Source organism: Oncorhynchus mykiss, chromosome 8 (genome assembly GCF_057628025.1).
Source record: "Oncorhynchus mykiss isolate SJ-2025 chromosome 8, ASM5762802v1, whole genome shotgun sequence".
Taxonomy (NCBI): Eukaryota; Metazoa; Chordata; class Actinopteri; order Salmoniformes; family Salmonidae; genus Oncorhynchus; species Oncorhynchus mykiss.
The window spans coordinates 66,762,079-66,779,532 of record NC_143029.1 but is presented as its reverse complement, the minus strand read 5'-3'; the positions used below and the strand labels follow the sequence as shown (position 1 = coordinate 66,779,532).

The window sequence follows — 17,454 nt, the reverse complement described above, 5'->3', positions numbered from 1 at the left end:
GTGAAGATTATTGTACAATACTGTAGTTCACTGCTGCATGCTTTTGAAAGGCTGTGATGATTATGGTCTAAAGCCCCGGTTTAGCTCAAGTGGGTGAGTGTATCTGGCCTATGTGAGCATGGATGAGGGGTCTCTTTTCAATAGATTATTACATTCTTACAATAAAGACATTTTGTAGATTCTGTAGTTAGATAAAAATCAGAGCACTTCCCGAGGCACTTTGATAACTTGTCAAGTTTATTTTAACCAAAAAACAAACAACAATAACAACCACCACAAAACTATGATAAGAACTTAAGTGAACGGCTTGTATTTTATTCCCATTGTCTATAAAAGTACTATAAAAGTAAAACAACTTTTGCAAATCAAATAGTATTTTCTGTCAATTCTGTCTTAACAAGTACTCTCAACTCTCCTCCACTTCCGCAGTGGGAGGATCTGCTTTGTCTTTGTCTAATATCCCCACCAGAGTTTTGAAGGATGGCCCCCACTCGCTGAGGTATCTGAAGTCCTCACGGCCGTCCACCGTCCACGACTCGATGGAGCTCAGCGACTCTGCCACTGACCCATCCCCCTCGTAGGCGTATGTAGCCAGCGAGTCATACGGGGGAGCAGAGAAACCCAGGTGGTTCTCCTGGAGACGCTGGTGAATATAGTCCCTGATGATGTTAGTGCTGCCTTCTGTGGTAGGGGTTGACCCATTGATCTCAGTTTGAGTGGTGACATCTGACCATGACCCTGTGCCCCGGCGGAGCATGTTCTCCTTTATGGCCTTGGTGTTCCTCAGCGTGCCCATGTCGAAGGCGTGAGTGTCCTCCTCGCCGCCCCCCTCGACGTCATAGTGAACCACGTTGTCCCGGATGTCCTCCTTGGACGACATCAATGTCTCCCTCTTCTTCTGCCGTCTCAGGCCTACGTAGAGCACCACGATCACTACAATACAAAAGAAACAAGAGCACCACACCCACCATTTATCGTCTCCATACATGGATGTACTGCAGTCAAAATATACAGTGACGTGCATTTCAAGAGATTTTCAAGGTACTGTAGGAGGCAATGGGAAGAAAGACAGTGGGATGTCATGTGTGAGGAGCCATTAGTTAATTTCCTCTTTTCTTCAGCCATTCTTTTTTTCAGCAGGAGAACTTAAAGGAATCACAGCCTGAGGCCAGCCGTGATCCATTTCTGACATGCCATCTGTCACTATTGTACTGAGGCAGCAGTCAGACAGGATGAAAGGCTGTTTCACAATGCTTTCATCTCTCCTTCTCCCTCCCTCTCTCTTCCACCCTCCCAGTGGCAGAGAGTAGAAAGTACAACACAGCAGTTTACTCCACACTACTGTAGTGCTCACTGTGTTATGTTATTCAATAGTAAGAGATTATACTTTAGTAGGAGAAAGTAGGGAGTAATTGATGGACCAAGATAAGTGAGCTAAATCGACCTACAAGTATGATTATGGGATTGTTTCAAGGGCCATTTTTTAAATTGTAACGGTCAATTTAATAACATTACTGTATGTTAGGACTTCAGCTCCCCCTAGTGTAAAATTGTACACATGAACATTATGATAATGTACATTTACAGTCTATAGCAGGTAATTAACACTTGGAGGAAGCCGTTATTGATATTATTGCTATTTATCATCATCAAGGTGGGTGTCAAATGGAAATAATATTCTGTATACTGTACGTTCAGAAATACTGTGTTTCTACACTACAATCTCTGACTGACAGACATGACTTACCCAGGAGTATGACCATGCACAGTAAAATGGCCATCACTGCCCCGGTGCTGAGACCCACTGGTAGAAAGACTGCTTCTGCCGTGCAGGACAGGAGGGAACCGTCGGTCTCACAGGCACACACGCGGACAGTGAGGGTGCCGGTGCTGCTCTGGGCTGGGTAGCCACTGTCCTCCACCACCACAGGCACCACGTAGTACTCCTGGACCCGCCTCTGGAACCCCACACGCTTGGTCACTATCCCCGCTGTGTTGTCTGGAAACAAAATGACACAACCAATAACCCTACATGTCTTAAATCAATAAATCAATCAATCAATTTAGTCTGGAACCCTATACGTGTGGTCACTTTCCCCGCAGTGTTGTCTAAAAACCAAATGAGGGATCATCAAAGAGTGTTCACCCGTGATGCAACAGAGAGTACTCACATGTATTTACATAGTCACATTTACATTTAAGTCATTTAGCAGATGCTCTTATCCAAAGCAATTTACACTTAGTGCATTCATCTTAAGATAGCTTTTTTATTTTTTATTTATCCTTTATTTAACTAGGCAAGTCAGTTAAGAACAAATTCTTCTTTACAATGACGGCCTACCAAACCCTAACCCGGACAATGCTGGGCCAATTGTGCGCCGCCCTATGGCACTCCCAATCACGGACGGTTGTGATACAGCCTGGAAACAAACCAGGGTCTGTAGTGACGTCTCCAACACTGAGTTGCAGTGCCTTAGACTGGGCCCCCCCGAGCTAGGTATCACAGTTGTAGTAAGTACATTTTTCAGAAAAGTCGGTGCTAGTAGGAAAAGACAAGTGCACATGTTTTGTTTTCAGAAGATGGGCAGGGACTCTGCTGTCGTAGCATCAGAGGGAAGCTAGTTCCACCATTGGGGTGCCAGGACAGAGTAGAGCTTTGATTGGGATGAGCAGGAGCTGACCTCCTGTAGGATTGGGATGGCCAAGAGACCTGAGGTGTCAGAACAAAGAGCTCGGGTTGGGGTGTAGGGTTTGAGCACAGCCTAAATGTAGAGAGGGGCAGTTCCCCTTGCTGCTCCCTAGGCAAGAATCATGGTCTTCTAGTCGTACTCTATGGATGTTGTAGAGCGTGAACCTGCAGTTCTTTGTTTAGGGAGAAATATAGGGCACATACTAAAGATTGATATTGCCTCCGGTCTTGTACAGTTGAAGTCGGAAGTTTACATACACTTAGGTTGGAGTCATTAAAACTAGTTTTTCAACCACTCCACAAATTTCTTGTTAACAAACTATAGTTTTGGCAAGTCGGTTAGGACATCTACTTTGTGCATGACACAAGTAATTCTTCCAACAATTGTTTACAAACAGATTATTTCCCCTATAATTCACTGTATCACAATTCCAGTGGTCAGCAGTTTACATACACCAAGTTGACTGTGCCTTTAAACAGCTTGGAAAATGCCAGAAAATGCTGTCATGGATTTAGAACATAATTTGAGTAAATTGAAGGTGTAACTGTGGATGTATTTCAAGGCCTACCTTCAAACTCAGTGCCTCTTTGCTTGACATCATGGGAAAACCAAAATAAATCAGCCATTGTAGACCTCCACAAGTCTGGTTCATCCTTGGGAGCAATTTCCAAACGCCTGACGGTACCATGTTCATCTCCTCAGGAAGGAGACACGTTCTGTCTCCTAGAGATTCATGTAGTTTGGTGCGAAAAGTGCAAAACAATTACAGAACAACAGCAAAGGACCTTGTGAAGATGCTGAAGGAAACAGGTACCAAAGTATCTATAGCCACAGCAAAACACGTCCTATATCGACAACCTGAATGGCCGCTCAGCAAGGAAGAAGCCACTGCTCCAAAACCGCCATAACTACGGTTTGCCACTGCATATGGGGACAAAGATCGTACTTTTTGAAGAAATGTCCTCTGGTCTGATGAAACAAAAATAAAACTGTTTGGCCATAATGACCATTGTTATGTTTGGAGAAAAAGGGGGATGCTTGCAAGCCGAAGAACACCATCCCAACCGTGAAGCACGAGGGAGGCAGCATCATGTTGTGGGGGTGCTTTGCTACAGGAGGGACTGGTGCACTTCACAAAATAGATGGCATCATGAGGGAGGAAAATGATGTGGATATATTGAAGCAACATCTCAAAATATTAGTCAGGAAGTTAAAGCTTGTTCAGAAATGGGTCTTCCAAATGAACAATGACCCCAAGCATACTTCCAAAGTTGTGACAAAATGGCTTAAGGACAACAAAGTCAAGGTATTGGAGTGGCCACAAAGCCCTGACCTCAATCCTATAAAAAGTGTGTGGTCAGAACTGAAAAAGCGTGTGCGAGCAAGGAGGCCTACAAACCTGACTCAGTTACATTAGCTCTGTCAGGAGGAATGGGCCAAAATTCACCCAACTTATTGTGGGAAGCTTGTCGAAGGCTACTCGAGATGTTTGACCCAAGTTAAACAATTTAAAGGCAATGCTACCAAATACTAATTGAGTGTATGTAAACTTCTGACCCACTGGGAATGTGAGGAAAGAAATAAAAGCTGAAATAAATAATTCTCTCTACTATTATTCTGACATTTCACATTCTTAAAATAAAGTGGTGATCCTAACTGACCTAAGACAGGGAATTGTTACTAGGGTTAAATGTCAGGAATTGTGAAAAGCTGAGTTTAAATGTATTTGGCTAAGGTGTATGTAAACTTCCGACTCCAACTGTATCTAGAATGTCAGTTTTCCAGTGCCTTATTTGAAATAAGGTGATGGTGAGTACTTAGCATGTACAAAAAAAATAAAACACAGGCCTTGTGTTTTTACAGAGACGACGTGTCGATGTGCCTTGCCTCGTCTCCAGCACCAGGATAGTGGTGGTGAACTGACTCTGTCACACAGCATTCCCTCTGCCTGGCTGGATGAATATCTCATTTGACAAGGTAGGAGCCATTATAGCACACCTTGTGCCTGTTTGCTGCGATGGCCATGAGCGCCTCTGTCTCTCTAAATCAGCTCTGGTATTTATGTGTTACTGTGTTAGAAAAATACTAACGGAGGACGGTGAGGTGGGAAGGCTGTAGGGGTTAGCAAAAAGTAGAAAATTCCACCCTTGCATCCCCTGGGTTGTGACAAAAAACACTGAACATCTATTAATTCAATACCAATTGTTAGTGGATATTGTAGGGAGCTAGTATCAAGAAAGCAGATTTGAAGCGAGTCACTGGCATGGCATCGTAATAGATAGTCTGTATATAATATCCAGAGACTTTCAGAGACTCTCTCTTCAACTCTCTCTTTCCCTCTTTCTCTCCGTTCTCTCACTCCATCTCTTTCTCTGTCCCCTTCTTCACATTCTCTCCATCTCTTGCTCTCTTTTATCCTTTCCTTTATTTCTCTGAAGAAAAAAAAAAAAACATGGCTTACTTCCAAAGTCTCGCACAGTGAAATTCCTGTTCCTGATTTCCCTGGGGGACTTGAAGAAGAACTTCTGTCCAACAGTGGGAAGATCCTTGTCCGTAGCATTGATGGTCTGAATTACCTGGTAAAGCACAAAGAGCTTTAAACTACAGTATATGCCCAGAAACAAGTGGAGAGAGAATTCTCACAATTATTATATTTCTCTTTCATTCTCTTACACACACACACACACACACACACACACACACACACACACACACACACACACACACACACACACACACACACACACACACACACACACACACACACACACACACACACACACAACCTTTATCACAAAGGAGCTGTTCTTGCCTGGCCTACTTTTGCATTTTCACAGACAAACGTGTCAAAGAGAATGGTGAGCTCCGGAGGGAACTCGTTGACATCCAGCACATTGACTGTGACTGTGACCTTGTTGGATAGGAGAGGGTTGTCTGCAGAATCAAAGAAAACAGTAATCATACAACACATAATAAATACACCATGCACATAGTGGACCTCAGTGAGCATCACAAATGAGTGAGCTTTGCAAAAGCCTTTTCTCTCATGTCTGAACTGCTTTGTAAAACAAACAGTGTTATGTTTAAAGTAGCTTGATGAAAGATGTAACAGTGACACTGTCTGTTTACGCTTTAAACTGCAGGCCTCATACAAGTAATATGAAATTGACAATGAAATAACATGAGAATACTTGAAAATAGAGTCATTGACAAATAATAACATGTTTTCATAGAAAAACAAATGGCTGCACAGTCAAATTATAAGAAATGAATAATATGTGTTGATTGTATTGTGTGATTTTCTAATAATGCTAATGAATTTGTAAAAATCCATTGAAAAGATTCCCATTCAATAAAACTGCTCTTTCAGAGGAAAAATAGCATTTAGTTCATTGAATCTGTTGAGATGCTTTACTGTAAGCATCAGTCAATTTCACTAGATGGTGCCACAAGTATGGAACCCTGTGTGTGTCTGTAGACTACGGTATGGCCTGCTTTGTGCAATCTCTTCCCAAATTACTTGCACCAGGACCCTTATTCACAAGCGTCTCAGAGAAGTACTGATTGATCTAGGATCAGGGCCCCCGTCTTGTTCATTATGATTTTAAAGGCACAACTGATTCTAGACTATTTAGACAGTTTAGACAATTTGGACATGGTTTGTGTATGTGTGCTATTCAGAGGGTGAATGGGCAAAACAAAATATGTAAGTGCCTTTTAAACGGGTACGGTAGTAGGTGCCAGGCGCACCAGTTTGAGTGTGTCAAGAACTGCAACGCTGCTGTGTTTTTCCCGTGTGTATCAAGAATGGTTATCCATTGAAACCATAAATGCATAGAAACTGTAAATGACTTGGTAACAGGAAATCTCTTGGACATTAGAGCAACCTTGAGGGAATCTTATGTGAGTTAGAAAATGATGTTCATTTGATAGGGAAGAATATACAAAACCTTGCAGAGAGCATATCCAACTGACAATCTCTTAGAAAAAAACATTAACTATTTGAACCAAAACTTTGGCATGAGATGTAGGGGAAAGTTGGAGCATAACTAACAAAATTAAGTTTAACTAAAATGTACGCTTGATCCAGTAGAAGCTAATATAGAACTTACAGGAGACAAAATTCATAAATTCCACAACACAACTGCAGGGTCATGTCTTAAATGTCTTAAGTGTAAATCTAATAAGTATTCAATTAATCCATGCGTTCTGGGAATGTTATAAAGTCCGGAAGTTGTGGACAGAGCTAGAAAGTTGGCTGTCAGAAGTATTACAATGTAAACATACTTTCAATCTGTCTGTCTGCATATTTCAAGACATGGTATGTGGGGGTGTATTGAGATACACGATGGTTTGGATGATTCTCCTCATCACTCATATTAAAAAACTTGTTATGGCTGGGGGCAGTATTGAGTAGCTTGGATGAATAAGGTGCCCAGAGTAAACTGTATGCTACTCAGGCCCAGTTGCTAATATATGCATATTATTAGTAGATTTTGATAGAAAACACTAAAACTGTTTGAATGATGTCTGTGAGTATAACAGAACTCATATGGCAGGCAAAAACCTGAGAAGAAAATCTAACCAGGAAGTGGGAAATCTGAGGTTTGTAGGTTTTCAACTCTTTGCCTATCGAATAGACAGTGTCTATGGGGTCAAATTGCACTTTCTAAGGCTTCCACTAGATGTCAACAGTCTTTAGAACCTTTTTTGATGCTTCTACTGTGAGTTGGGGTCAAATGAGAGGGGAATGAGTCAGAGGTCTGGCAGAGATGCATGAGCTGACCACGCACGTTCACGTGAAAGTTAGCTTGAGCTCCATTGCAGACAAAGAAATTCTACAGATTCTACAGACAAAGGAATGCTCCGGTTGGAACATTATTGAAGATTTATGTTTAAAAAATACAGACTAAAAATGTGGAAATCAATCAATCCACCATTATTAACAGAATGGAAAAATCTAATAATGTATTATTTAAATATAGAAAGTGTGTGGGTTACCAAGATAATCAAAATGGTGCAGTTTCAGGTGTTAGCAGTTAATGTTACTCTTCAAAACCACAGACCCCAAAGCAAATCAGGAAGAGGAAAATAGGTTTATTCAAAGAGGACGAATCATAGATGTTATGCTGAGAGGTAGATGTTCATTCTCCCCTGTCCTCAGTGATTCTCTTCAGTGATTCTCTTCAGTGATTCTCTCCACAGAACAAAGAGACAGGATGTACTTTTTAACCCAGCCCTAGCCTGTGGTTGACCAATTAGAATTCCTTGTAATAAAACTGGGCCATTGGCCAAATAACAAGTATCCTATTTCAGGTTCAATGTATAAACAATTTGGACCAATGATAACTTGCCATGTAGATATGAGTCCCAGACTGAAATTCCTCCCATGTCTCTGACCCATTAATCCTTAATCCCCTGTTACAGAAAAACCCTATTTCCATTGATTGTTAGTACTCCATTGACTTTTAGTCCTCTATTGACCTCTCGTCCTCTGCGTTGTGTATTTATCTTCAAAATATTCTTACACAGGTCATGGGCGCTAGAGATGGGGATGTGTGCTAGTTGGTCTGGGCAGGTGTGATGTAGTTGATGTTTGTAAATATTGTTTGTGTGTGTATATTTTGTATTGTTTATAAAAGATTAAACACATCTTACAAAAAAAGAATGGTCCACCACCCAAAGACCATCCAGCCAACATGACAAAACTGTTGAAAGCATTGGAGTCAACATGGACCAGCGTCCCTGTGGAACACTTTCAACATCTTGAATTGAGTCTGTTCTGAGGGCTAAAGGGGGTGCAATTCAACATCCTAATGTTTTGTACACTCAGTGTATATTAACACATATTATATACTGTACATATTTACCCTTTGTCCTATACTTACTAACTTTAGTGGCCACAACAAAGATATTGTGCTGTCTATTACTCTCTCTGTCCAACATCTCGGTGGTGGAGATGGTCCCTTCCACAGTATCAATGTCAAAGCAGCCGTCCACAGGCCTCTTCCACTCAATAGAGTATCTACAAAACATTCACAAAAAACATGAATACATTTTTTTTTTAACTACTGAACATGATTTCTTCAACCTCACACAGCATATTTCAATCAATATTTACATCTGAACTATTCTTTCCACACCTTCATTCTGTATTTGCATGTACAGTGCCTTCAGCAAGTAATCATACCCCTTGAATTATTCCACATTTTGTTGTGTTGCAGCCTGAATTCAAAATGGAATCCATTTTCAATTCAGGCTGTAACACAACAAAATGTGGAATAAGTCAAGAGGTATGAATATTTTCTGAAGGCATAATGACAACGTGAAAATGACAATGTGAAAACAATACTTGTAGAAGCACCTTTAGCAACAATTAAAGCTGTGAGTCTTTCTGGTAAGTCACTAAGACTTACCACACCTGGATTGTGCAACATTTGCCCATTGTTCTTTTCAAACTTCTTCAAGATTTGTCAAATTGTTTGTTGATCATTGCTAGACAACCATTTTCAGGCCTTGCCATGGATTTTCAGCAGATTTAAGTCAAAACTGTAACTCTGTGACTCAGGAACATTAACTGGCTTCTTGGTAAGCAACTCCAGTGTAGATTTGGCGTTGTGTTTTAGGTTATTGTCCTACTGAAAGTTGAATTCATCTCCCAAGTCTGGTGGAAAACAGACTAAAGCATGTTCTCCTCTAGGATTTGGTCTGTGATTGTCTCCATTCCATTTATTTTTTTATCTTGAAAAACTCCCCAGTCGTTAACGATTGCAAGCATACCCATAATATGATGCAGCCACCACTATGCTTGAAAATATGGAGAGTGGTACTCAGTAATGTGTGGCATTGAATTTGCCCCAAACATAACACTTTCTATTCAGGACAAAAAGGTAATTGCTTTGCCACTTTTTGGCAGTATTACTTTAGTGACTTGTTGCAAGCAGGACGCATGTTTTGGAATATTTAAAAAAAATCTGTACATGCTTCCTTCTTTTCACTCTGTCAATTAGGTTAGTATTGTGTTGTAACTACAATGTTGTGGTTTTAACGACTCAGTATTGTGGAGTAACTACTCAGTTTTCTCCTATCACAGCCATTAAAGTCTTTAACTGTTTGAAAGTCACCATTGGCCTCATGGTTAAATCAATGAACTGTTTCCTTCCTCTCAACTGAGTTAGGAAGGACGCCTTTATCTTTGTAGTGACTGGGTATATTGATACACCATCCGAAGTATAATGAATAACTTCACCATTCTCAAAGAGATATTCAAGGTGTCCTATCATGCAAGGCATTGGAAAACCTCACTGTGGTTAAATGTGTTTGAAATTCACTGCTTGACTGAGGGACCTTGAAGATAATTGTACGTGTGGGGTACAGAGATGAGGTAGTCATTCATCCAGTCCATGCAACTTATTATGTGACTTGTTAAGAACATTTTTACTCCTAAGTGTATTTAGTCTTGCCATAACAAAGGGTTTAATACTTATTGACCGAAGACATTTCAGCTTTTCATTTTTTATTAATTTGTAAACATTTTGAAAAAAACGTTGACATTATGGGGTATTGTGTGTAGGGCAGTGACCAACAAAATCTCAATTTAAACTATTTTAAATTCAGGCTGTAACACAACAAAATGTGGAAAAAGTCAAGGGGTGTGACTACTTTCTGAAGGCACTGTAATAGAACATCTGAATGTAATAGGTCTACAGAGATAGATAGGCCTAAATAATGTATTGGTCCCGAAGGAGAAATGTCCTTACGATTAGTCAAATAAAGATCCAGGCAATGACCGCAAACATTACACAGAAGAATAATCACTCTCTTTTCATGTAGAAACTAGGGATGCGTCCCAAACAGCACCTTATTCCCTGTATAGTGCACTTCTTATGACCAGACCCTGATCAAAAGAACTGCACTATATAGGGAACATAATGCCATGTGGTTGTGTTCTGATCAGCATTCTAGTATGTTTATGTGTTTCATGTCCCATGAAAACAATGACAAATGTAATGCTTTAAAATATTAAGCAGACATCACAAAGATGGCCTTTTGAGCAAGGTGAATTACTGCCTCCTCCATTTCTAGCAAGACATTAAATATTCATCGATAACAAAAAACACTGCTGGGCCACAACGTATTTGTATGTTCTTGCACAAGAGATGTCCTGCATCTCACGCTCTGTCTCTCAACACCAACAGAGTGGAAGTCAACTGTACTTGAAAAACATTTGGAAGAAGAAGAAAAACAACAAGTCAAATGTATATTAGCTGTCAGTGTTCATAACTCTGAGGAGCAAAGTGTGTCTCTGTTGGTTAAATCAAACATCCAACACTCCAGTCACCAGACCAAAATGCTCCCATCTCGCTAAATAGATACAGTAAAGTTGATCTATGTTGACAGCTTTTTCTTTTTGCCATTTAAGGTGTCGGATACAGGTGCCCAATAAATACCTCAATCCATCATGGTCCCATTGCTCAACACCAGCCTTGATGAATCACCTTTTGATTAACCATACAGTAGGTAAATAGGACTTACCATACATGTATGTATAAATGTATTCAAGAGTCCTTACCTAACTGAGCTGGTACTTGCATCTAGGTCCTGCGCTGTAACAGATCCAATGATGGTGCTCACAGGAGTGTCCTCATACACATCTATGGTGTAAGAGGTCTTAGTGAACACAGGGGGTTCATCCACATCCAGCACGTTGACCTTCACGGTGGCAGTGTCTTTGAAGGGGCCCCGGTGCAGGAACCGGGGATCCAGGTGAGCGTTGGAGGCCTCCACTTTAAAGGTGTATGATCTTTTGGTTTCGTAGTCGAGATGCTGAAAGATAATGAATGAAAGGTGAAATGCATTTATTATTCATAGTAATCAAATCAACAGAGAATCAGTATTTATAAAATCATTCACATCGTCAAAATCAGAATGCATTTCATGTCAATGTTCTGTGATATGAATATACTGTGTGCAATGGTCAAATATAGTGCTTGGTTCAGTTTGTTAACACCTCTGTTAGGTTTAGTATGCTCAACAGACACGGAAGTCAAGCACTTTGATATGGAAATATGCACGTTAACTGAGCCAACCAAGATTGATTTATGTTAAAAAAATAGTTGGATTCAATGTTCTTTTATCAACGGACTCATGTTCTTCAGTGTCTGAGTTTTAAAGCAATTTGAGACTTGAAAAGCCAATGTTTGGGGATTGAACACATTTTCATGGAGATACTTTGAGAACCGCTCTCTGACCCTATTTTACAGTCTCACATTAACTCAGCTGGGTCCCTAGTTAGCGTTGACAGCAGAGCAGTTTTCACTGTCAACACACACACAGCAGTCCCTGTCTGAGACACACACATGCAAAAGCCTGGTTGTCTGCGGAATGGGCAGCCACCCTGCTGACTGCATAACAACCAGACAGACAACAGGACTGTGCAGGAGATGCAGGAGGATAGACACCACAGCATGTGTGCCATCCCATCCAAAAAGCACCGCTCAGCGTTACCTGCAGGGAACACAATTCTTGCAACATTGCAAATTAGCAGGGACAATATTCCTTATCTGGAAAGTGAAGCCATCCGTTTTTGGTTTGGGCCTATATCCTCCTACTCTACCTCCCACCTCCCAACCACAACCTAGTGACAATTCCTTCTTTTTAACGGCACAGAGGTGTCAATTACAGTATTTGTGCCAGGATGCTCCTGCTGTTTTTACTGTGCCCTCCTAGGTGCCTGACTCATCATCAAGGAGATCCATGGGTAAGCATAGCACCTCAACCTCCCACTTCACGTGTGATGGATTTTTTTTTTAAATTCACTGATAACCTACATGGTAAAAACTGTTTTTGGAATATACCAGAGTTTGGCTTGGAAAGAGATGTTATTATCTAAAATAAATAAATAGATGACTGTGGTTGATATTCTAAAGTATAAAGGTTTGACATTTCCATATCAAAGTGCTTGACTTCCTGCATACTACAGTTTTTTTTTTTATAATCGCTTTGGTGCTATTTTGGTTGGAATAGATAACTCCTGGAGTCTTGAAGCATATCATAAATTGGGCGTGCATTCAGGCCTAAACTAAATCCAGCACTGTCCAATGTAGAAACAAAGTATAGACCCAATACCTTGACACATAAATACATTTAGAGGCCATTTGAATCCCACAGACGGTTTATCTATCGTTTCACTATAATCTTTTATTTTGACGGAGTCGATTATCCCTTGAAACGGTTACTCTTCCAAAACCTCTTGTCACAAGCTGTGGCAAACTTTGGCTGAGCCCTCTCCAAATCAGCCATTTTCCATACTTTCCTCCATCACCTGGGCTTTCACAGTTTTACAGGTGCTGTTTTAGCAGAGGAACATGGGGGGAGGGGGTTGTAGTTGACCCCTGAGTCTCTACCACCTGGTGATCCACTAGCAGTCATTTTCAGGTATCATTCTGCAGTGTCAGGTAAATGGTCATTATGGGCAACTTGTCAGGACCTTGTCAGGACCAGTTAGAGAGCAGGAAGAAACAGATCACTAACAAGGATGGCTATGATACAAACAGCTACAAATAGATGGCTCTAAAATCATTTCAATTTCAGAAGGCAAAAGTGCCTTTGTATAGTCCCACTATGTATTTGCAAGAAAGTGCCTAATGTTTTGAATGTTCATTGTCAACATCCAGACAAGTGCAAGTAGCGCTTTGATGTACTTACAGTATATCGAGGTAACTCACAGAGCTGCAAGATACACACCCCATCTGTGAATAATAATATAATCCCAGCCCAGACGAGACATGCACTCAAACCCAGTTCAAAAGCTTTGGTGCAACTATCCACTTATGTGAATATAGGATACCAGTATTTGGGAGTCTGTGGGCCACAGAGAGAGAGAAGAAGCTGTCGTAAAGGGGATTTCTAAAGGGATTCCTGCTTGTCACATCCCATCAGGAGTTGTGTTGTCTGATCATAGCCTCAACAGTATTCATTTTAGGCTAAACCAAAACACATCCAAGCACTTTCCTGAAAAAAATATCAAAATACATTTTTAGACTGCCAGAAAATAGGGATCATCAATTTCTCCATATTTCCTCATGGTTGGGTTTTGAGGATGGTTTGTAGTTGTAATAAAAGTATCAAGGCACAAGGCGAGACCCAAATGCAGACACAGGAGGCAGGTTGGAGACTTACAATGTTTATTAATCCAAAGGGGTAGGCAAGAGAACGGTCGTGGACAGGAAAAAAGGTCAGAACCAGATCAGAGTCCAGGAGGTACAGAGTGGCAGACAGGCTCGTGGTCAAGGCAGGCAGAATGGTCAGGCAGGCGGTTTCAAAGTCCAGAAACAGGCAAGGGTCAAAACCGGGAGGACTAGAAGAAGGTGAATGCAATAAGCAGGAGAACGGGAAAACCACTGGTTGACTTGGAAACATACAAGACGAACTGGCACAGAGAGACAGGAAACACAGGGATAAATACACTGGGGAAAACAAACGACACCTGGAGGGGGTGGAGACAATAACGAGGACAGGTGAAACTGATCAGGGTGTGACAAAAAGGATATATGCAGCAATTATCTATTAATATTCCAAGGCCTAAGTAGTACGTTAGTTTAATTATCTAAATGAGCACAGCTTTGCTCATGATCTGTCATAACAGACCTGTAATTCTTACTTGAGAAACTGGCCCAAAACAAAGCGCGATGGAGATCATTTGTGGACCTTTCCTCAACATAGAGTAAAAGGGTTCAAGTAAAATAAAGTGATTGGTGAAGGGTTGTTAATTCCTACCTCACTTAGGACTATGATTCCCTCTTGACTGTGCCCGTTGGAGGTGATGTTAAACATGTGTCCTTCATCTCCAGGAACGATAGAATATTCCACCTCTGCATTCTTCTCAGAGTCCAGGTCATGAGCTCTGATCTTCCCCACTGCTGAGCCCACTAACGAAGACTCTGGGATCCTGAGGTGGAATATACCTGCCGTACAGTAAGAATAGATTCAAATGTAGAAATATAAAATATGTTATTGGCTGCTTCTTGTATGAGTCAAGTCTCAAGTCTCTAGTTTTATGTAAGGGCCAGAGACTCACTTTAACCTCTTTTAATCATGTGAAGCCTATTTATACAAGTATCACTTCACTGGTGTTGCTAAACCATTGATTATATATAAACAGCTCATACAAATATGAATTACCTCATTATAATTGATTAACACTAACACTAGTTAATTATTAAAGTAACATCTAGTTGCCTAGAGATATGATGAGATCCCGTTTGTGCAGAAAGATTCCCTTCCAGTGCCCACAATATTGTTAAATGCATTGGGTAATAGCAAACAAAACCATAGTCATTAAAATGCAATTTGGCACACTTTTTGAAAACCTGGGTGGGTTGTCGTTGACGTCGCTGAGGGTGATGTTGATGGTGGTGGTTCCGGCTAGTCCTCCCAGCTGACCGCCCATATCCTTTGCCTGAATAAGGACCTGGTAAAGCTCCTTCACTTCACGGTCCATGTTAGGCAACGCAGTTCTAATAACCCCTGTTCAAGGTCACAAAAACCAACAGAGAATATGTGTGTGTGTGTGTGTGTATGTGTGTGTGTGTGTGTGTGTGTGTGTGTGTGTGTGTGTGTGTGTGTGTGTGTGTGTGTGTGTGAGAGAGAGAGGCAAGCAAGAGTAAAGAGTAGTGAGGGGGAGAAAGAGAGATGAGTTGTGATTATAAGAGACTGTATCCTCTTTGATGTTTGTCGAAGGAAGAGAGAAGAGGTGGATTTTGACTCATGCATTCATTTGGGAGAATTATGACATCCTTCACAGATGTGTAGCAAAGGGAGATCTTTGACACTGTGCAAATACTAATCTGACCTAATAGTGCTTCTACCTGTGTGAATAGCGTTTGATCAGGAGTGAGTCTCATGGTTCGGGTACTAAAGGGTCGTTGCCACCGACAACGAGTAATCCTGATTCAATGTGTTCCCCTATACTCTCAGTCCAACTTCAGCTGCAATATAATCTCAAAGTATTTACAATAATCACATATTGCAGTGGTACAGCTATACATTTTGCCATTGTAAAGGCCGGTTACACATTTAATGCTTTGGTTTTCAAATCTCTCTATTTGACATTGTGGATGTGCCTTGATTTCAACTATGTTGTGATCTCACCAGTTTTGGAGTCGACTGAAAAGTAAGGCTGTCCATGTAGGATACTGTAGACGATCCGTGCACTATTCCCATAGGAGGGGTCGTCAGCATCTGTGGCAGTCACCTGCATAACAAAAGTACCTGTCCATCATACAGAGACAAAAGGTAGGAAATTGTTAATAAATAGTGTTATTTTCATCACTTCGAGCATTACGTCTTAAGAATAGTACATGATTATTTTGAATTCATCATTAAAAATGTAATGCTATAATTGACAAATTCTGGCATGCAATGTAACCTACATAGGCCATAGGACCTCCATACTGAACTGGTGGACCGCGGACCAGATCATGAACGGGGTCAATACGGACCGCATGTCCCCCCCCCCCTAAAAACGTTTAAACAGTGGGGGGAAAAAATGCTCTGCCACATGCAAAATGTTTAGAATTGTGGGAAATTAGCTTTAAAACAAAAAAAAAGAGGTGTGAACAGTTTAGGGTCGCATGGGTTGCGAAGTGGGGGTTTGTTACTGCGCCGATAAATTACCTTATGCATCCAGACCTTTGCCACCTGCAGTAGGTATCACATCCTGATCTGTTTCACCTCTCTTTGTGATTGTCCCCACCCCTCTCCAGGTGTCGCCCAGATTCTCCATTATCCCCTGTGTATTTATACCTGTGTTCTCTGTTTGTCTGTTGCCAGTTCGTCTTGTTTGTCAAATCAACCAGCGTTTTTGTGTCTCAGCTCCTGCTTTTCCCAGTCTCTCTTTTTTTCACCTTCCTGGTTTTGACCCTTGCTTGTCCTGACTCTGTGCCCGCCTGCCTGACCACACTGTCTACCCCTGACCCTGACCCTGAGCCTGCCTGCCAAACCTGTACTTTTGCCCCACCTCTGGATTATTGACCTCTGCCTACCCTGACCCTGAGCCTGCCTGCTGTCCTGTACTGTTGCCCCACCTCTGGTTACTGACCCCTGCCTGCCTTGACCTGTCTATTTCCTGCCCCTGTTGGAATAGTAAACCGTTGTTAATTCGACATTGTCTGCATCTAGGTCTTACCTTCATACCTGATACTAGGAAGTGTATGTGACCGGACCTTCTCAAATAGTACCCCTGCTATAGGATATCTAATATAATTCAAAGCAAGATATTGACAACTTGGCTGAACTTTTTTGATAACGGCTGAATCTGAAGCTTCCTCTACATGGAGTTTAGACTTCATGAGAATGAAGAGATTATGGTTTTAAAACCTAATTGTTAATATAACTTTACGAAATTGTATTTATCAGACAAATAGATGGGAGAAGTTATGTCACCAACAAAATTATTGAATAAAGTACAGGATGCATATTAAGCAGGCATAACTAATATAAAGACTAGGTCTTTAGTGCGAAGCACGAGGTAGAGGTTTTCTTATTTAATATTCATATCCTTGTTTCTTTTGTTTGTGTTTCTGCGCTTTCACCACAGGAGGTTGGTGGCACTTTAATTGGGGAGAACAGGCTTGTGGTAATAACTGGAGTGGAATTAGTGGCATGGTATCAAATACATCAAATACATGGTTTCCATTTGCGCCGTTCCGGACATTATTAAGAGGCGTGCTCCCCTCAGCAACCTCCTGTTCCTTCACTGACC

At 41.2% G+C, this 17,454-nt stretch overlaps 1 protein-coding gene across 1 annotated transcript in view; it reads right to left on the bottom strand.

Annotated features, from left to right (window-relative positions):
* Positions 1–222: 222 nt before the first annotated feature.
* The window catches only part of cdh12a (cadherin 12, type 2a (N-cadherin 2)), a 34,777-nt gene continuing 17,545 nt past the window's right edge, over positions 223–17,454 (bottom strand). The window contains exons 4-12 of the mRNA XM_021613322.3: positions 15,843–15,962; positions 15,051–15,218; positions 14,469–14,656; positions 11,263–11,516; positions 8,579–8,715; positions 5,503–5,624; positions 5,152–5,266; positions 1,748–1,999; positions 223–933 (exon numbers count right to left, since the gene is read on the bottom strand). Of these exons, the coding sequence (XP_021468997.3) occupies positions 407–933; positions 1,748–1,999; positions 5,152–5,266; positions 5,503–5,624; positions 8,579–8,715; positions 11,263–11,516; positions 14,469–14,656; positions 15,051–15,218; positions 15,843–15,962 (1,883 nt within the window). The 3' untranslated portion in view covers positions 223–406. The remainder of the gene's footprint in view (positions 934–1,747; positions 2,000–5,151; positions 5,267–5,502; positions 5,625–8,578; positions 8,716–11,262; positions 11,517–14,468; positions 14,657–15,050; positions 15,219–15,842; positions 15,963–17,454) is intronic.